Here is a 22,469-nt window from a genome sequence, read left to right as displayed (position 1 = left end):
ACTAAAAAGCAAGTTACCCCATATTTTTATCTGACAAGGAAAAGTTTAAATGTAAAATCAGAAAGATTAACTTAAAATGATAGAATGACCAAGCAACTATCTATCTATCTATCTATCTATCTATCTATCTATCTATCTATCTATTTATCTATCTATCTATCTATCAATAGTTCAGACTGAGAGTTACATGGGAAAAGAATTGTAAAAGGACACAATATCTACGTAAAATAGTCTTAAAGGTTTTTAGAAACCAATTCTGCTGAGACTAACTCCTACTTAAGTGTGCACTGGACTGCAGCTTCATGAGAAAGGAGAAGACTTGTTAAATGTCCATAGCAGTTTAAACATTAAATGCAAATGGATGAAGATAAAATGAACATTTTTTCAAAAAAGAACAGAAAAAGCAGCTTTGAATCAGGAAAGGGGCTACCTTTGCCTCTTCTCTATTCTAAATTGCCTTTCCCCCAATGTAGATTTCTACTGAGTAGGGACAACTGCAAGCATGTGTTCGGCAACCTGGAATGTAGAATTTAAAGGGAAGCAATGTGCATTCTAAATTCCCTTCTTCAGTAGCCTTCTACCCAATCTGCATGATTTATCAGACAATGTAGCATTTCATTAGCTCCCAATACAAGTCATATTTTCTGGGGAGGATGATTCTTTTACATGCTGTATTTCTAATCAGAATCCTTAATCTTTGTCCTCTGTTTAAGAGGTTCTGTGTCTCGATTTCCACCTCTAGATACTGTGAAAAAGCTCAGAGCTTTCTCCTGCAGCAACACTTAACTTTGGGTGGAGGAGTTGTCATGACAGATGAAATTATTAGTTCTCACAAAAGTACCTGACTTGCCAGTAAGTCAGATACATTTTAGTGACCAAGAATGCTCTCCTTATTGGCAAGAACTATTACTGAATCCAAGCAATGTCTCATATCAGAATGACTCAAAGAGAGTAAATCAAACAAAACCCGGGAAATTCAACTGGTTTCATTCATGGGAAGAAATTCATAATTTAGGATAGCAAAATGGAAGTTAATACATATTTTATGAAGGAAATACATAACCTTGTCCTTGGCTAAAACAAATTTGTCTAGATTGCATCCAGATAAACCTTATATTAAATAATATTGCAAATGCACCGATCATAGTTATTTTTTATATGTATAACAAGAATGAGAGGTAAAAATAAGTATTAATTTCTTCATCTCTTAGCATCTCATTGGTTTGTTGTAAAAAAATATTAATTAAAAAATTTACACTTTAGAAGTAGGCACCGCAACTGAATTACCAATAATAATCTGTAGAACTCTTAATTGTGGCTGTTTCAAATGCAAATGCCACTTGAAGATAAATTACAAAAATGGGTGGATATTTTCATTCATTAAAATATTTCATCTAATATTTTTCCTTTCCTTTTTCAAAATATGATTGCATAATTGTAGTCAGACAATCAGAGAAGATCAACATTTTTGGCAAACTAATGCTTCCAAGACTTCCATCTCCTCCATCCTATATTCTCCTAATCCTGGAAAGGCAAGTCTGTGACTTTAGGACAACATTACAAACAATATTCCTTTCAGAGTAGTACTCTTGGACAAGAGAACAAAAGCCAGGTGGAAGAGAATCAAATTCTGGGAAATGTGAAATTGTTTCAGACTTTTAAAATGCTCCACTGCTGGGAATGAGGCACAACCTCAACAATAGCTTCTCAATAGTACTGATACAAAAGAGGAAAGTATCTTTCCCAAGGCTGTAAGGCCCCAATTCAATCTTCCCCTATGTCCCTTGCAATCATGGTTTCTCTTTCCTCCCATCTTTGGGAAGAAATGGCTTGCCTAATCTAAAAATGAGCCCAGGGCAAGAGCCCTAATCTGAGAACAAATATCCCAGCTTCTTAGTTTCTCTTTTGGAAGGGAATTTCCACTCTTACCCCTTTTGCCACCTTCCCAAGTCACATGCTTTGCTCCAAGCAAAAAAGCCATTTCATGTTGGTAACACTGTTTTGAGATCTTTATGATTCCAGTTTAAAAGAAAAGCAGTCAAAAACTTTTAAGTCATTCCTGAAACCAACTTCCTTTTGACTGCATATACTGTACAGAGTATATAAAACTGAGTTACAATAATTACACAATTTCCAGGAGAACAATCCACCAAGTCTACATGAAGAAGTGAAAACAAAATCTCTTCACTATTATTGCTATTCAAATATATCCGAGCAACCAGAAAATAACAGAGCCAACTCCACTAAGTGCCCAGCAAAAGACACACCCACAGCTATAACCAGTGGCTTTCTTCACAGGTAGATATTCCTATAAAAGCATCCAAATAAATAAACTACTACCAGTCAAAAGAAAAGAGTGTGTGCTTGTTTTTGCCTACCAGTATATTTATGATTGTATTTCTAGCTGTGTAATAGGCAAAAAGACAAATCCTAATACTACAATGAATTTTTTTTAATCCTATGTTCAGAGTTTAAGATTAGTAGCAGAAACTGCAGAAAGCAAAGGTTTGATCACCAAAATAGTTCATTCTAGAATAAAGATCCTACTTTCATCACATTTTTATTACAGTTTAATTTTCCAAGCCCATTGAATGATTAAAGATTTTATTTCCTTCTCACATGTGAGTGGATGCATAAAAAAAGAAATACATTTTATTTAACCGTCATGTTGCAGCCATTAGTTTTCTTCTTTTTAAAAAAAGATTCTTCAAAATTTCAAATCTGACCTTAAGGTCAAAACATGCATTTTTCTACTGTTATTTTTTAAATCACCTTATAACATTGGTTTTATAGTAATTCCATTGTTCCTATAACTAATGATTCTGTAAGATCTATAAGCAGGTACAATTATACAGATAACAAAAGGATGGAAAAGGGAAATATTACTTCCTTAAGAAAAAAAAAAATCCTGTTCCAGGATAACTTAATTCTGGGACAGAACAGTACATCGTACATTTTCATTTCTCAGTATTTGAAATATGTTTTAATGCAGTATTCTTGTGGTGCAAAATAAAATAATGGAAAAAGGATTTACTAAACTCAGTCTCAGAGATTCTTACCACATGCATCAAAGCGAATCATTCTATACATCCCAACAGAATCTTCGTATCATCATATGTTTAAAGTGCTTCCAATAAGCAGCTGTTTAACCAGATACCTTAACAACTTTTTTCTCAAGCTAAAGAATATATTTACTAATTTAACTATCAAAGGAAAAAAAGAAAGAGGGAACAATGATCAGTTATTAAACATTAAATGAAATCTTACCTGGATCCAAAATTCAGGTGCAAAAAACTTTGGCCGTACTTCATACTGTAAGAAGCTCACAGTCATCTTATTCAAAAATTTATATCCTCTCTGTTTTAATGACTAAGCATCCAAAGACATAGGCTCTGAGTAGTCAAAAAAGTATTTTTTAGGAGTAATTGTACTATCATCCTCCAACAAAACTTTATGTTGTAACTGAAGGGGAAAGAAATCAGTTCAAACAAACCACTTAAATGCCCTAAAAGTTGCATTCAAATATGTTGGTTTTGCAAGCAGTCTCAGTCAAGCAATTTTTTTCTGATATACCCATGGACACAGCTTTTGTCAGGTACTTTCTGGCTCCTTAAAGAGAGCTATACTAGCCTGCATATATTCCAAAATGGAAACCTCAACCTCATCTCTTCTTGTTGCTATGGCCACGCCATACGTCAGACCTGCACTTTTTTTCCCTCAGACCTGTTTATGACAGGCCTAGGTGCTTCCTATTATGGTGCCTGCATCAGCACAGCATGCGATTTGCCAGTAATGAGAGCCCGCAGCAGCCACTGAGGCGATCAGCATGCAGCAGAGGACAGAGATGCTGAGGAATTTGAGCATGCTCTTTACAACTCTGCATAGAATGGCACTTTTAAGTATTGTGAGCAGCAGTAGAGCCCTGGGTTTTGCCCGGAGTTGCCTTTTGTTTGTAGTGAGGGAAAGTTTAAATACTGCTGGTAGAAGGACAGTTATGAGTAGCAAAGCAGATTGATCTCTAGATATTTTAACATCACTTGCTATCATTCCAGTCTCAGAACGGCAGCCCAGTGTGCAGTATTATTACTCATTCTTTAGTGGCTGTTGGCTTTGAAACTTTAGAAATATATTGCTTTTCTTCTGGCTGAAGCACAAGAGTCTGTTTTGCTTCTCCTGTGGACTTGATGGGTAAGTTCCCCGAGGGACAAGGAAGACATAACCCAGAAGGAAGCTATGGAAAGTCGCAGAGTGTTTATCTGCCAACACAGCCAACCCAATGCAACATCCACTTAGTCAAGCCACCTTGCCAGATGACTTCACTTGCTCAAATGAGACAAGACTTAGCTCATATTGTTTGGGCCTAGTCACTGTAACTTTAAAGATAACACTAATAATGGCTCTCCCAGTTTCCAGAAAACTCCAACTATGTAAATTCTTTGAGGAACAGAGGCTATTACATCACTCCCCTTGTTGACATTGATGAGGTTGTTAGTTTGCAGAAATCCACAGATCTGTCAGCACCCTGATAAGAGTAAGCCAAAAGCACTACGCTGGAGACCACTACCAAGGAAAGTTTGAATGCTGTAAACAGAATACTTCAAAGCAAAATAAAACATTCCTAGACTTAAGTTGATGGCACAGAGGAGCAGATGCCACTTTTATCCTAATTACCCAAGGATGGAGAAGTTTTTAGCTTCACATACCAGGCACTTGAATCCTGATAATCTTGCTTTATTACTATTTTTTAAGAAAACTAATTTATATTGTGTGCTTAAACTTCCAATCCTGTTCTCATTCACATGACTATAAGACTGCTTCCAGGCAAGTCATTTAATATGTCCTTGTCCTAATTCATGAATAGAATTTTACAGGAGGCCCAGACATTGCTTTCTATCAGGAACTCTCCTGTATTTTTCAACCAGGTTTATCAAAATAATCCATTAAGGACAAGAAAAAGGAACAGCTACAGAATGTATTTAATCAACACTTAGGAAGCCATCCATTCTATCTAGGCACATCCTAAATATCACTGACTTACTTCCATAAAGGCCTATAGGATTGCACTGTGACCCCATTAAAATAAATGGAATATATAGGCACTTTGACCTCAGATTCTAGATGCGATTAGATGCAATTCCAGGGACCAATACACAGGCACTGAGCAACACCAAATCTATGTGACAGCCATTCAAGTGGTAAATCTTCAGTGATTGGGCCAGAATACTCTTCCTTTCCCCCAACCAGCCTATTTCTCTTCTATAGAAAAGATCTGATTTATTTCTCCAGAAGCAACTTGTCACTAAACTTAGCTTTGTTGTGTGTAGCAAATAAAAGACTGACAAGCCTCTGCCTTCAAAGTTACCAGCAAATGCTTTTTAAAAAGTTGGTCTGATATAACTGTGGTAGGCAATACATGGTAGGGATACTTTGCAGATTCATTATCTGAAAAGAATTATGTGCAGTCAAAGCTTCAAGGCTTAAGTATACCTAAGTAAAGACAACAATATTTGAGAAAGGTGCAGAATAAATTACACCAGTTATTCTAGAAGGCATGATATGGAGTGTACATTAAGACTAAGTTACAAGCACATTGTGGTTTATATTCTAATAATTTTCAAAAATATGGAATTTGGTTAAAAGCAATTTTAAAACAGAGTGAATTTTATGATGCGACAACTCTGCCTTGTTCACAGGATGGGGAGGAAGGGAAGACATTATTTTGCTTGTAACTTAATGCTTTCCTACCACTTCATCAATTCTCTAGTAAACAAATAAATTGCCCTATTTACCTAAAAGAAAAATAACCTTGAATCTATTATTATTCCTATTCTCCAAAATAGATTAAAAGGGAAAAAAAAGTATGACTGTATACTGAGGATTGCTATATCCTCAGAAAATCTGAAAAAGTGATTGGTGTTAGCTCTTACCAACCAAACAGATCTTTATGGGATGATCCCCAGACCTCATCCTTCAGGTCTCCTAATGGTGTGTCTATTGTTGCTGTAATTTATTCCATCCACCTTGCTGTTGGTTGTCCTTTTTCCTTCCACCTTTCCTTTGTTGTTTATTTGTTCAGTCGCTTCCAACTCTTCATGACTTTGTGGACCAGCCCACACCAGAGCTTCCTGTCAGTCGTCACCACCCCCAGCTCCCCCGTCACCTCTAGAATATCATCCATCCATCTTGCCCTTGGTCGGCCCCTCTTCCTTTTGCCTTCCACTCTCCCTAGCATCAGCATCTTCTCCAGGGTGTCCTGTCTTCTCATATTTCAGTTTTGCCTTTAATATCATTCCCTCAAGTGAGCAGTCTGGCTTTATTTCCTGGAGGATGGACTGGTTTGATCTTCTTGCAGTCCAAGGCACTCAGAATTTTACTCCAACACCACAGTTCAAAAGCATCGATCTTCCTTCACTCAGCCTTCCCTATGGCCCAGCTCTCACAGCCATATGTTACTACGGGGAACACCATTGCTTTAACTATACGGACCTTTGTTGTCAGTGTGATGTCTCTGCTCTTAACTATTTTATCGAGATTTGTCATTGCTCTTCTCCCAAGGATTAAACATCTTCTGATTTCCTGGCTGAAGTCAGCGTCTGCAGTAATCTTTGTGCCTAGGAATACAAAGTCTGTCACTGCCTCTACATTTTCTCCCTCTATTTGCCAGTTAACAATCAAGCTTGTTACCATAACCTTGTTTTTTTTTTTGAGGTTTAGCTGCAAGCCAGCTTTTGCACTTTCTTCTTTCACCTTCGTCATAAGGCTCCTCAGTTCCTCTTCGCTTTCAGCCATCAAAGTGGTATCATCTGCATATCTGAGATTGTTAATGTTTCTTCTAACAATTTTAACCCCAGCCTTGGATTCATCAAGCCCAGCACATTGCATGATGTGTTCTGCATACAAGTTGAATAGGTAGGGTGAAAGTATACAGCCCTGCCATACTCCTTTCCCAATCTTAAACCAGTCTGTTGTTCCATGGTCTGTTCTTACTGTTGCTACTTGGTCATTATATAGATTCCTCAGGAGGCAGATGACTTGGTATCCCTGTACCACCAAGAATTTGCCATCTTTCCTAGCATTATGGAATTCTCAAGAGAGATGGATCTTTGCATAATGTGCCCAAAATATGATAATTTGAATCTGGACATTTGTGCCTCATCTGAGAACTCTGCATCAGTATGTTCTATGATCCATTTGTTTGTTTTCTTGGCTATCCATGGTATTTTCAGGAGTCTTCTCCAACTCCAAACTTCCAAAGTATCAATTCTCTTTCTATCCTTTAGACAGTGGGACTAACTTTAAGTAAAGAATCGAATCTCTAATATTCCTCATTGCAGTTGGCTATCTTCTCGCAATCTGAAAGAACCTTACATTTTAAAGGTACAATTATTTTGCAGAAAAATGCTATTTTCAGTAAATATAATGAGGATGGAAAAGTAGAATAGTATACACTATTTCTTGAATAGGATTGATTAAGGGCAGAATAGAAGACTGACATTAGAACAGCAAATAAGTAAGGACAGTGAATACTCAGGAAAGTTGTTTCCTTCATTTTCCCCCTGCCCCTCATGCTTGTATCAGGCTAACTTTTTTATGGTCAATTCCAATCCTGTAGGCTGGATACATGCACCAGAGCCAAATTCTTACCTCTCTCTATAGAACGTGCCATAATACTTCAAAAATGCACTGAAACGAACACAGAATGCCTACCTTTCACACATTTCAATGGATTACGTCCCATGACTTTGAGTAAATCAAAGTAGTAAAAAGCTATTTCAACTGAAAATAGAGCATTGTCTTTCCATTCACCTCAGTATGATAGTTATGATTAAAAGAATCTGTTAAGTCAAAAAGGTTTAACCCTGTTAGCTCCAACTGCAATGAAGACTAACAGCAATAATTCTTTACTTAGAAGTTAGTCCCACTGGATAAATTGGGCTTTAATTCTTAGAAAATGTGGTTAAGACTGTAGCCTTACTGGGGCATTATATTCCGTGAATCTTCTTTGTCGGATATATGTACTTAATTGGTCAGACAAAGCTGAGCAGGGATGAGAAGGCACAATTTTTCAGTTTGAGTTTAGTTACCAAAAAAAAAAAAAATTATGAAATGCATACTTGCTACTATGTCAATTATAAGACTAAAAAGAAAAAGAAATGTGGTTTTTTGATTAAGGACATGGGAACCGAGATGAGATAAGGGGACATGAACTCAACAGAATAATGGCAGAAAAGCAGATATGGATAAAGCATGGGGTTTTTTTTGCTTTTATGATTATATATATATAGAAAAGCCAATAACTATATTGAGAAGTTTTTAAAAAATCTGAAAGAAAGCAATAGTAAATAACTTTTGTATTGTTGCCAAAAAAATTATATGGATAAGAAATTATATGGAAGTCACCAGGAGTCAAGCTTGACTTGGGGACTTTATCTTATAAAATCAATTCATGACTGTTTACAGGGATGCCAATAATGGTTTACCAGATGTATGACTGAATCATAGACTTCTGTATAGCTTCCTCTTTATGTTGTGATACTACTTACAGGAATGATTGGAATATCCTTGCAAGTGAACTGCAACAACATTATTATTTCCAGGGAGGCAAAAGTTCCCATTTTCTTGCACTCCTACCCCGACAGATCAGTTCTAGCACAAAACAAATGGGCTCTGATACCCAAGCTACCACCACTACCAGTTAGTTGCTTCTCCCTATCAACTCTATGAACTACTACTGTGGCAATGGATCCTCAAAATCAGCAACTGTCTCTCTGTTTGCCAGCATCACTGTTCACAAGGCTATGGTCAAGTTGTATGAAAGAACCTAAAAAGTGAACAAGCTTTTGCACAGGAAGAGTTTGTAGCACATTTTTTCCCACCCTATTGTTGCTTCTACAAATCCTTCCTACAGGGGAGAATGATACCTAGCCATCCCACCCACCCTTTTCCCCATGGTTACCTGAGAAAAAGGCTGTTGTGTACTCTGGCACAACCTAAACCAAGTAGAGTTAAACATGAGACACTCCTTCTCCTCTACCATAGAACAAAGAGTCAACATTCTTGTATCTCATGTCAAAGCATAAAAGGGAGGAGGTGTGTAGGAGGAGAAATATATTATTTAATTAACATGTAAAATATAATGTTTTGTGTTCACATGAAGAAATATTTATCTACACTTCTATGCTTTATTCCTTCCTGCAAGCCATGGCTACTTTATAGAGCTTAAAGACAATGTCCATACTAGCATCTAATCATGCTCCATGTACTCATGTTAATTCCACCTATATTCAATTAACTCTGTACCAACACAGTGTGCCAAAAGCAATGAGCCAAGTCATAAGCCACAAAAAGAGGCAGAAACAGTTCCATAGTTATAATTCAGCCTCATTGGAAGAAATAAGTTTCCTGTCACACTTCCTGTGATTAAGCTAGAGCCAAATTGTTAAGCAAAAGCAAGCTATCTAAACTCCCCAAAAGCAGTTGTAACATTGACATTTGAACATCTGGATTAAAAAAAATCAAGATAACTAGTTCTGTCAGATAGAGGTTCCTCAAGTTCTGTCAGACATCAATTTCTATAATTTGGAATCTAAGGCATAACACTTCTGAAGAGCATCAATTGGGAAGAATATATCCTAAGATCAGAGACAGAACAAAAAATGCATTCCTAACTTGTGAATTCCTGAAAAATCCACACCAATCTGAGTTGCTAACACTGGCCTGAATGGACCAATGATATGGCTCTGCAATACCCAATTTATATTACTCAGAAACACTTCTTTAAAAATTGGCAAATACATCTCACCAGTGTTGTTTTTTTCCCCAAGAATGGCAAAAACAAACAAACCAACCCCCCAATATGTAACCAAACAATAAAGGCAAGAGTGACTGCATTGCCAGACATTATATAAGAGTGCAGTCATATAATCAGCTGCACATGTTATGGGATCCATTATTAGCTTTTTGATTTTAAATCGTCAACAGATAGCATCAGTCTGCATTGCCACTGGGCCAACATTTGTTAAATTAATAAATACTTTTTTTTCGTGGTTTTAATATATGGAATGGTTGAAATATAAGAAACTAGCTAAGCAAATTCTTTTAAATCACATGTGACATTATCTTTCTTCTCTAATTGGAACAGGTTATCTATTACAACAATGGTAAAAATTCATCACGTCGAAGGATTATAATTGATATATGGAAGTTGCTTGAATTCATGGCACCTGCAAACATTACTTGGTCAGTGGAAATTGGTCACTTTGTCATTTTGTATATACTTGCAATTTAAATCTAGTAGTGCTGTTTCACCATTGGGATAGATCTGTATAACGGATTTATTTGATTACTGAATTAACTCAGGTTCTGAGTCTACAATTCAATTCCATCACAAATAACCAAATGCTTTGCTCAATATGCCAAGACATACATTCACAACTAATCAAAGTTAAAACCTAACCAAGGCTATCTTATACAAATACAGTCATCATGTCTTTTACTGATCTAGTTAAAGATTTTACGGCAACTCAGCATCTCTCTCTCTCAATCAGTATCTTGATTATTCTTGATCCAATCTGAGATCTCTTCAAAAGTTAGACTTAGTCACTTAAATAAACCTCAAGTTGTGGGTTGCCCTATAGCAATCATTCTTGCAGCCTGACCACCTTTCTCAGTGTGTGTGCGTGCGTGCATGCGTGTGTGGGGAGGGGGGGAACAGTGAGTTGAATTCCTTCTTCTTCTTGCTCTAGCATGTGTCTACCCCTTTAACTTCCTTTCCACTCCAATGAAAGAGCAGTAGCTAAAATCTGTAACCCTTACCAAAATAATTTCTTAAATTGACTTTTGCTTTGGTTCCTGTTGATATGGACAAAGAATTCCTTTTCATACGCTTAAAACATGGGTTTGACTATGACATTATCACAACTTGGTGTCTACCAGTTCCTCTACAACTTTCCCCATCTCTCCTGTAATATTTATGTTTATACTCTATATAAATGCTTCTTGAAATGAGCAATCTGAACGTTAAAATCCTGTTAAGCATCATATTGCCAGCATACAGTGGCGAGGAGGATTCTACTGGTATATATAGTTAGTACTTAAATTTGGATGTGAAAGATAACTACAGGGCAGAACGGTCTGCAGGACTGAGGCAGTTGGCATTTGCCCCCCCCACTCCCCCCATGAATACCTCTGCCTTGAGAATGACAGCTAAAACTAAATATACTAAAGTGACAGGTGTGTTCTGCTAGATTATATACCCTATGAAAATGCCAAATGTGAAAGTATGCTTATAAATATGCTAATTTGCGAGATTTTTCTCATTTATAGTTAAGTTACCAAAAACTGCTAAAGCACTGTTTATAAAGTCAGTGTACCACTCTAATTAAATCTTGCTCTTGTTCTATTATATATCAGACATACCGAACACAGTAATTAAGCTTAAAAAGCTTTTAAAATGTAGTGTCAATATTTATTGTTTCTAGAAGAACATATAATGAATGTCTTCTTTGCAACTATAGCACAATTCTCCGTAATTAGGTATGGGTATATCTTCTGTAGGTACATTGTATTTGTGTGTAAAAGAAAGGACTGGAATGTATGGATATGTATGTCAGCTGTTCCCATAGTGTGTAAGTGTTGTCACATCTCTTGGGATCCTCAAATTGCTCTTGGAATTACACATGCAAATTGCTAAATATTTACGGCCTCTACCCAATAAATTACATCAACACTATGGCATAGCTAGGCAGACTCAGCTGGGTTAAAACTAAGGGGAAGCAGCCATTGTAGAAGTCTGGAAGGAAACCAGGCTTATACTTAATAAATTGACGTCAATAGATTAAAGCAATCCTGTCCCTTGTGCAAGCTCTTCTGCCCCAGAGCCAAATACTCAACTAATCTCCACCTGTGAAATGCTAGCCAATACTGAGAATTAAGGCTACAGGATAATTTCCTTAGAAGGGAGGATTTATCAAAATAACCCTAGTTAGCTACTTAGATGTTAATTGAATTTACATGGCTTTGTTTTACAACTCAAAAGCACTCTTGTCACCTTGATGCTTAAAAGATATCTGAAAGTTTCTTATTTATATGTATGCGAATGCATATGTATATATTACAATGTACTAAGGTGCATTACTCTTGTAAACACAAAAAGTATATTTAGGATTATTTGGAACAAGCATCTTCATCTACCATATATATCTTGCAAAGAAACTCTGTGCCAGCACTCTTGTATATAAGGGGGAAAAGAAGTCCTGAGTAAGGGTATCCATTTTTTTTTTTAAATGGCAGAAATCAGTTTTGCATGGACAAAGGTTTTTAAAAATTAGTGCTGCTGCCCAAGAACATCTTCTTGGATCATAAAATGTCAAAGTAGCCCTGGAGTAACCAGCACTAGCACAGGGGCTTCCTGAGCCAATTTTTGGCTAGTCTTGAAACAGTCACTAAAAAGTAAAGTAAAACATAGTTGAAAATTAGTATACATAGGACTACATAGCTACTGTGGATGGCGCATGGAATTTAATTACTGGCAAAGAAATTAAAACAGAAACATTCCTATTTTATGGACAAAATAAAACCAATCATAGTGTGCCTGCAGTGTAAATTTTCACTGCTGATGTAAAGGATGGCATATTTCAATCTGACCTTCAAAGTGGCTATGGCAACTTGGCTTATTGTATTCCTGTGGAAAACTTTGGCTCTATGGTGCTATTTATGAAGTGACAGGAAAAGTAGATCCTTTATGTAATGTTTCCTTTCCCTAACACCATTGAAGAGTCTTCAAATATTAATTACATTCAAAATTCAAATGCTGCTATAATGGTAGAAAAAATGTGTCCACCAACTACAGGCAAAGCAAAATATCCAGCTGAAGTGGTCTGCAGTCCATAAAAGTTTACTATAATAAATTTGCTTATATTTTAGGTGTTTTTATTGTTCCTAAAATGTTTTCATAGAAATTAACAGCTAACACATCTTATAGTATACTTTTTCTTTTAAAAAAAGATTAACTGGAAAAAAGAAGCTTAGTAAACAACTTTGCCACATAGGATAATAAAACTGCATGGCATCCTTAAATACTTAAGGATTAAGCTTACCACATTATTAGAGAATTAACACAAATATGAGAAACAGTCAATTACTAGCTAAAGGGCAGAGGCAACTAAAACTAAACAGGTTGTTCACATGTACATGCATTGAGTGCACATACACAAAATGTTGTGCAGTTTGCACATGAGGTTTTATATTGCATTTATTATTTACTCACAAATAATCATTTTTCAGTTGTCAACATTAATGATATTCAAGGCCACTTCACAAATTTTGTGTTTAAGCAAATGACTATATTTTAAATATTTTCCTAAAAATGTAAAATAGTAAATGCAAAAAGGGCCTTCTTGCAAACACATGTGTCGTACAGGAACATTAACCAGGGTGCTGTGACTCACTGCAATTCTCTGCTGAATGTACATTCTCTGGAAAATTAAAGTTTGTTATAACACAATTGACCTAAGAAGGTGCAGAATCAGACAGGACTGAAAGTTTTGATGATTTTGGTTTAACATCTCAAGTTAGAAACAATGGTTTACAAACCACCCAAATTTAAAGTAAACTACAAAGAAATCAACCGAATTTCTTCCCTTCCAAACCAGCACATAGGCGGTTGTCCCTCCAAATGCAAAAGCTACAGAAACAACTTATTTCATCTGTCATCTATCTATCTAAAACACACGTACATTATATGTATACCAATGTGTCTCCAGTGGACACATGGCCTATCTCTGTTACAGGGGATTTACAAAAGGCATGATCACATCCCCTACGCTTACGTACACTGACATTTACAGCACAAACCTGTGTCTGTGTGTGTGTGTGTGTGTGTGTGTGTGTGTAAAGGTCGCAAAACTTTATTGTGAACCGCCCAGGGTCCCCCGCATGGGGGAGATGGGGCAGTGATAAAAATATGATAAATAAAATAAATAAAAATGGCAAACACCATTTGTCCCTTTTTCATTTTTTAAAATGGCAGCTCATAGAAAAGAATTTATGCACAACCTTTAAATGGCATATGAAACTTTAGATTTTAATATCCCTGCTTTTGAACACCCATCCAAGCTGATCTTTCTTCTCTCTTACTTAGCAGAACGAACTATAGCGGACAAAATGACTTACCAGTCTCAAAATCTGCACTGCTTTTCAAGATTGCCCTCTAATCCATTCACAGCTAGTGTGGTAACCTAGTGTTTATGTTACCATATTGTTGCAAAGTTTTGCATTTTTGTATGTTCTTACCTGGGATCAATTCTTTATGGAGTTTCAGTGGAATCTGCTTCCAAGCAAATATGCATAAGAATGGGATGATATCCCTGAACATTAGCCGGAGATAAGAATTCAGCTTCAGCCCAATTTTATGCATCCTTTACAGGGAAGTTCCAGAAATGGGCAAGAATTGCTTTCAGAATGGCAGACTGGAGGAGCTTTTTTATCCGGCCCTGATGAACCTATCTTAGATAACAAGTCAAGATACCAGAACACCATTCCGTTGCATACACAATTTAAGCCTGGAAACGTTATTGTGCAAAAACTGCCGGCATCCCCAAAAGCTGAGGATGTACGTTTTCCTTCAAAGTCGCCAGGTTTTGCAGGGAAAGAAAACAAACCAAGGCACAGAAGAACCGAGGAAGAGGGATGAGAGGGGGAAACATGGGGGTCCTACCTTATTCGAGGCCATTTCACTGACGGAGTGCCTGGTCTGCAAGGTTTCCAGCTGGTCCAGGCACCAGTCCAGCTCCTCCAGGGTCTCGCTGGCCAGTTTTTGGTAGGCCTCCTCTGCGAAGAGATAGGGAAAGGAGTACTCAGTTCGCAAGCGTTTCACGGGGCTAACAGCAAGCTCCAGCGGGTCCATCCTGCCATACCCAGCCATGGGGGGATGCCCAGTGCCCACACATGAATGCTGCTCCTTCATATTGTTAAGCCCGAGCAATGAGGAGAAAGGCGGGCTCTGCTCTCCGGCCGGAATCACGAAAGCACAAAAGTCGCTCCAGCCGCTCCTTATCAACTCCAGACAACGGCACTGAGCGGGCGGGCGCTCTCTGAGGCGCCGCTCAGAGGGGGGTCGAGCGGGGACGGAGCCGCGCGGCTGGTCCTCTCGAGGAGCGCCGTCCCTCAACTCTTGGAGCGCGCGATGCCGGCAAGGATCGTGTCACTCTGGCGGGCTGGGACTGTTCTCTCTAGCAAACAAGAGCCTCTAGGCGACACGCAGCCAGCCAACCGCTTTCCTCCCCGGGGCTGGAGGCAGCCCAGTGGCCAACACCTCCTCCGCTCCGTCCTCTGTCCTCCTTCGGGGAAGCTTCAAGCCCCAATCAATGAATCAGAGCAGCGGCTGCCGTGTGTGCAGCCACCACGTTTCCTGTTTGCTCAACTTCTCTGTGCGCAGCAGAGGCACAACTGAAACACTCAGCCCGGAGGCTGCTGCTCCAAGGGAAGTGCCTGCTCCTCCAACCCTCCCAATTTCCTTCCTTCCCTGCAGAGAAGCCTCTTCTTTTCTGCCCCGACAATCTGAATTAAAACAACTCGCGCTTCGTCCCTCCGCTCCTCGTTAGTTTCGTGTTTCCTACTGCGAGGGGAGAAGAACAGCGCCGTGGCGCTTCAGCCTTTGAACAGGCGTCGCCGCTAGAGTTTTTGCGGAGAGGGTTGTGTGTTTGCAGCTGGGAGGGGGGAGAAAGAGAAAACTCGGAGAGGAGTCGGGGACTTGCTCCACTCCGCCTCTTCGCCTTCTCTTCTCCCGCAGGGCGGCGTTAACACTGGCGCTGCTCCGCAGGGCAGGCGGAATGCTCCAGCTACGGCTACCACCTGCGCGGAGCTGAACCAAAGTCCCGGGAGGCCTTGACGAAGCCCCTCCGCCTTGGGACCCCGAGCACCCGATATAACTATAAGTATGGCCCAGGCCGTTGCGCTTTGCTTCAGCACCGGGCCTCGTGATAACGGCGAAGGCCTTCGGATTCAGCGCTCGGTATGAATCTTGGCCGCGCTCAAGAGCGCTTTGAAGCTTGTCGAGCCGCTTCTTCAGACGGCTTAATGTCTGAGATACAGAACCGTTTCTTTTTATCTGACGGCTAGTCCGTCCATGGCCTTGGCCGAACGCTCGTAGTAGCAGCACTGTCTACAAGGCGATCGTGGGAGAGGGGCCATTTGGAAGACGAGTTCGCTATGGGCGCTGATGGGCCGCTAAAGGTCCCGTTTACGGGACTTTCGGAGTGCGCTGGGGTCACAGGAGTGAAATGACGCCCTCTCTTTTTCTCTCTCTCTCTCTCTCACACACACACACACACACAGGTGTCCTCCACAGAACAGCAAAGGCGCGGCTGGACGTGGGCTACCTTGTGGGACCGTGACGTGCGATGCCCGAATAAGCCCACTCACTCAGCGTTACATTTCTGGCACTGCCTCTGCCCCTGACAAGGGGATTTTGGCCTTGCCGTTCGAAGCCTAGGTGCAAAGCAGCATTTCTAGTCTATAGGGACTGCGTATGCGCAGCAGCCCTGCAGTTCGAGAGTAGTCAGGATGAAGAGATCAAACGCGAAAGCATTGACGGACAGCCTCCATTACTATTCTCCCCATTCCGGGTCACTTTCTGCCCTTAGCTGAACCAAGCTCAATATGCTGGCTTTTTAAACCTCCACTGCCCTGCTTTTCATCTGCTACTATTATCTACTAATGACGTGTCTAGCACATTAAACAAGCAAAGCTTTTTACCATCCGTGGATACACTCCAAAGATAAACGCTTTTAAGTTCTTGTTGACTTCAGTGGAGGAGAGGGTTAAACACATCATTTTCCCTGCCCCTCCTGATTTGTGCATAACTGGCTGTCCAGTGCATATAATCTCTTCTGGCCTCAGCACTGCTCTGATGGACAGCTGTATTCTCACTTTATGGAGAAAGAACTAGGGCAGTGTTTCTCAACCTTAACAACTTTAAGATGTGTGGACTTCAACTCCCATGGCTGGCTGGGGAATTCTGGGAGTTGAAGTCCACACATTTTAAAATTGCTATAGTTGAGAAACACTGAACTAAGAGCATCCAGCTGCAAAATGATGGGCACTTAGGTCTTTTATCTTCCTGGTTTGCATTCCTGCCTACCATAACATACCAAACCAGGACAATCCTCCCCACCCCCATACAAATTTACTCCATGTTTTCCTTAGCTTATCATACATGCTGAGCATTACACTTGAGTATTTGCATAGTTTCAGTCTATTGTGTCAGTCTAGCCAAATAATCATCAGGAAAGACCATTTCAAATATTGCAGCATGTTTACTTTAAACCAAAACCCTGAGGGAAGACTAGTGAATGACGTGTTCCTCACATAGTTTGTTTTGTGAGATGGGGAAAATCTTTTAAAATTTTTTTCTCAGAGACCTGTTCGACTCTGTCCTCTTGCCCGTAAGTCTGTCACCTGACAAATGAAGGATTAAAATGCAACAGGCAGGGCTGAATCTAAGCCAGATATTTATTTATTGAATTTATATCCTGCTATAATCTCATGGCACTTGGCAGCATATAATTAAAATACAACATAAAGGGGGAATAAAAATAATAAAAAAATTCCACAGCCCAGATCTGTTTTGCTAAGCCAGAGCTTAGCTCTGGAAAATACAGAATGATTTTTTAAAAATACCTTGGATTGTGTACGCTGTATCTTCCTGTCAGCACCATTCAACCACACTCATCCCCCAGTCGTTTGGGGTTCAGAATAGGATTCCTGTATCAGTGAAAGGTGCAGCTCAATAGGCTTCTGCTGCCCCAACAATATTAAGAAATACTGATTTGAGAGAAGGAAGATGAACATTCCTAATTTTTTTTTTAAAAAAAGAGGTGAGAAGTCAACAAAATGAGATTGAAAGAAGCCTATGTAATGTCAGAATGATCACTGACAGTACAGGTAGTCCTCCTTTAGTGACTGCCTCATTTAGCAACCATTTGTAGTTACAACAGTGAGAAAAAGTAACTTTGTGACCAGTCCTCACATTTATGACCTTTGCAGGTCTGTAAAGCAAAAGAACGCTGAAAAAGATCATAAGCATGGCCACAGTTTCACTTAAGGACTGCTTCACTTAATGACCAAGTTGCTGGTCCCAATTGTGGTCGCTAAATGAAGACTTCCTACTGAGATTATGGGAGCTATCTAAGTAATGGGGATGGACTTGACTCCATTTTAAAACTGATGTTTGAAATATCTGAAAGAGTTGTGTCTCTCAATTCTCCTTTACCACAGCTGCTACACTGGACTGAATGGTGTAAAAATAAAGTTATGAAGGTTAAAAGAAGATCTTCGAACATAAAAACACCATTTGCAGATGATATTTAATGCAATTGCCCCCAAATCAGCCTACTTTTAAAGAATGCTCAACACTATCTAGATACCTTCGCATATTAAACCATCTTCACTGGATTTCTCTTACATTTCAACCACGTAATCCAGACATAATGATCAAGAGAATTCCTCAGTCCTTTTAAACAATTACTTGTCCATATTATAAACAGATCGCTAAGTGTTGCACTGTGTATGTGTGTGTTTAAACAAAAATATAGTAACAATGATCCAGCATGAGTTGCCAAGTTCAGACTGATTCTTTTAAAAATGTCTCATAATCTTTTCATTACAACTTTCAAAAAATTCTACCATTAGAATAAAAAGTGTGCATGTGTAATCTGGTATTTCGAGCTAGTGCTTTCCTAAATTTATGAACTGAAAAAGAACCATATTTTCAGATTTACCACTATTCAGTAACTGCCAAATTCAGTCTTAAAAATATGAAAAAAGGCTGAAATTGTAAGCTTGTAAAAAAGATTTATTTGGTAATTAAGAACAACTCAATTTTAAAAAGTGTGACTGAGGTATGTGGATTTACTTATCCTTGGAACAGAGACTGAAAGAATGAGTAAGGTAACGACTAAGATGGTGCCATGGACTTCATACTCCATACTACAAGAAGGGAATTAACAGTGCTGTATTGTTTCCTATGTTAAAAGCAACTCTGCAAGTCAAAAATTAGAGCTATATTATTACTGTTTTCTCACAAATGCTAGCTTTTTACTTGCATTTGAAATGTTCACATGGGAAAGTTTTTTTAAAGAATCTCAAACTGCTATCCAAAGAGACATAACTCACTTTACTACCTGCAAGTATATGGCAGGCCTTTTTTTTTAATGGACTTGAACAATTCTGGGGGGGGGAAATGCAGCTGAAAAGCTGAATTTTTAAGCATTTAAAAGGTTGTAATAATCATAACTGACAGCTAATCAAAATTATGGATTAAGGCAAGGTATTTTTTAATCTGTTCAGTCATGTCCAATTCTCCGAGACTGTCTGGACAGGTCCCTGCAGTTTTCTTGGCAAGGTTTTTTAGAAGTGGTTTGCCATTGCCTCCTTCCTAGGGCTGAGAGAAAGTGACTGGCCCAAGGTCACCCAGCTGGCTTCATGCCTAAGGCAGGACTAGAACTCACGGTCTCCCAGTTTCTAGCCTGGTGCCTTAACCACTACACCAAATTGGCTCTCAGATTTACATTTTCTAATAATCAAAAGTATTTTAGCATATTATAATTTTAGTCAGTATAACACTGTATCAGGATAGAAGGAACAGTGTATAAAATTGATGTTGAAGCAGTTATAGAATCAGTTTAGTGAAATCAGTTTATAAGGCTTCTTGTTGGACTTCATTCTGTCTTTCAACACCATCTTGAATTAAGATGGTATGAAATTTAGACAGTTCCTCAAAGGTAAAGTTTCAGTTTGACATACATAGTACGTAGGGTTTAGGTTCTGTTCTAATTCCTTAATTTACCTTGATTTAAAAATGCCTAGGAAGTTTACCTAACTGGTAAACTTGAATTTTTCTACTTTGACACAAATGAAACAAAAGAACTAGTCAAATGATCTAGAATTCCTTTGAATATCTTTCATATATGTTTCATTAAGATTAACTCTGAGGTTTATTTACATCTTGAGAGGTCTTTTTTTTCCTCACATTATTTCAAACAAATTTTATAGGATATAAAATAACGTTCTCTGGCAGATACATCTCTTGATATTTCAGTGCATAAGTTACAATTCCCTGTTAGAAAAGATGTATTAATTTCCTATCCTTTCATGGTTATCAGTAGGCACTTATTTTAGCTTTTTCAGTGATAGGAATAAGGACTTCAGAATTCAGCTCCTCTGTTTATTTATTTTTTAATTTATTTTCTATCCTGCCTTTATTATTTTTATAAATAACTCAAGGTGGTGAACATACCTAATATTCCTTCCTCCTATTTTCCCCACAACAACAACCCTGTGAGGTGAGTTGGGCTAAGAGAAAGTGACTGACCCAAAGTCACCCAGCTGGCTTTCATGTCTAAAGCAGGACTAGACTCAGCTTCAGAATTATTATTTGAGCACACTGAAATTCTGGGAAATACCGGAAATGTTCTTTGTTCTTTTAATACTTGCATTTAATGCCTTAAGATATATATCCAAAATATGATGTAGTAGATGTAATTTGGCTCTTTTACGCATGAAAAGCTTAGGTTATGCAATAGATAATTTAAAAACAGCTGGTAAGCTATTTTGTTTTTATAATGTTAGCATAAAAAATCTGAGCTTTATATACAACAAGGTGCTTCTTGGCAGCTTATTCAATTTAAATACTTATTATTTAAATTATTTGATCTTAATGCTATTGCTCCCCCTGAAGTTCCACAGTTGTGAAAGCTTTAAGAGGAATCATCTGAGGTTCCTAAGCAATAAGTTACTTAGGTAAGTAAACAAAGGTATTGGATGAAATTGATAGTATTTGTGTGAGCTTTGGAATAAGAACCTTGAATGTCCTGTACTTAAGGAATATGATTTCTTCTGAACTTAAAATGAGATCAAAATTCTATTTCATATATAGGAAACATCACATCAGAGAACATTTAATAAGGGGTAGTTGCAGTTATCTTGCTACTTATGGTGCAGTTCAGGTGTTGGAACATTATTGCACATGATCTGTCCTATTATATTTTGGGCTGAAATACACAGAATTGTTAATTCAACTTCAGGTTTATTATTGCATGGTAAGGATGTCTATGTTCTGCTTGTTTGTATCCCAGACATCTGGAATCCCTGTAGACTTCAAGAACTGTGGACTTTTCATGCATGAGACATGACCCAAAGAATTTCTAGTAATATGGTCAAATTTAGAGCAATGTAAAAATTAGAATTTTCTTGGCCATTTTGTCTTAAAAAAAAAAAAGACATAACATTTTGTTAATACTGTTTAAATGTGATTTTTTTTCCTGCTAATTGCAATAAAATTTTAAAAAGGAAATTCCTTGTGATAGAATGGAGTCTGAGGAAAAAGAAAATAACATAAAACCTCCTATAAAGTATTGACTATAGTTAGTTCAGAACATCTAAAAAATTCACATCTTACTTTACCATCGATACTAAAATAATTCCTAAATATTAATTGTAAACTCATACGCAGAGCCTTTTTTACACTAAAAGGGTATCAGAAAACTTGACTGATCCACAAGTTTAGAAAAATACAGTCATAATCATTACTCTTCCTATTAACATTTGGTCATGTTTTTTCTTTGTCTTGAAGTTCTGATATAGAACAGTAACTAGGAAGTTGGGTTATAAATAAGGAAATCCCTGGTTAACTCTCATCTCTACCATGAACTCACTAAATGGCTATAGGCAGTCCCCTCTCTCTCTCTCTCAGCCTAATCCATCTATAGTAGTACTAGCAAAAGTTGTTATCAGCTCAAATCAATCCACTGCATGATGAATGCCTCTTTAGTGAAGATTATGGACAATAATCTACTATGCTGGTCCAGTGAGTAGATAGGTATTGTTTTGACTTCCCAGTGTAGAGATGAGAGACAAAGAATTGACCCAAAGACACCCCGCCAGCTTCCACGTCTATGGGAAGATTAGAACCTGGGTCTCTCTGCTTCTAGTCCAGCAGCACCTTAACCACTACACCATGCTAGTCTTGCCATCTATTATATTTATATATGCATGTGCATGTATATGGAAATATTATACTGATTTACACATCGTTGTAATTATTGCAATCAGATTATTTACTTATTTATTTGTAGTACTTCTATCCCACTCCAAGCCCAAAGGACTGTTGGTGGTGAGCAGAACAGATGAGTATAGTGGGAAGCCACTGAATTTACTAGAAATTTCTCTTTGAAAAAATGATCTTTCCAAACAAAACTCTTTATATGAACACTTGGAGATGTTTGGAGTCTGCAAGAATCTAGCACTTGAACTTTGATCTACAGAGTCTCTGGAACAATGGCCAATAACTTCATTATAACATGCTGACATGTTATAATCATGAAGGGTTTACAGGAAACTAGGAACCAGCTATGGCCTCATTAATGATTCAGTGTTTGGGACAATGCTAATCTATGACAGATTTCCCCAAT

General features: G+C 38.2%; 1 protein-coding gene across 3 annotated transcripts in view; it reads right to left on the bottom strand.

Moving 5' to 3' along the window:
* PDE4D (phosphodiesterase 4D) overlaps positions 1-22,469 on the bottom strand; it is a 327,831-nt gene that overhangs the window by 65,978 nt on the left and 239,384 nt on the right. For all 3 annotated transcript variants that reach the window (XM_063295628.1, XM_063295629.1, XM_063295630.1), the window contains exon 6: positions 14,717-14,829. In XM_063295628.1, the coding sequence (XP_063151698.1) occupies positions 14,717-14,829 (113 nt within the window). The remainder of the gene's footprint in view (positions 1-14,716; positions 14,830-22,469) is intronic.

The sequence above is a fragment of the Candoia aspera genome, chromosome 2 (genome assembly GCF_035149785.1).
Source record: "Candoia aspera isolate rCanAsp1 chromosome 2, rCanAsp1.hap2, whole genome shotgun sequence".
Taxonomy (NCBI): domain Eukaryota; kingdom Metazoa; phylum Chordata; class Lepidosauria; order Squamata; family Boidae; genus Candoia; species Candoia aspera.
This window is presented reverse-complemented; position numbering and strand designations above follow the sequence as displayed.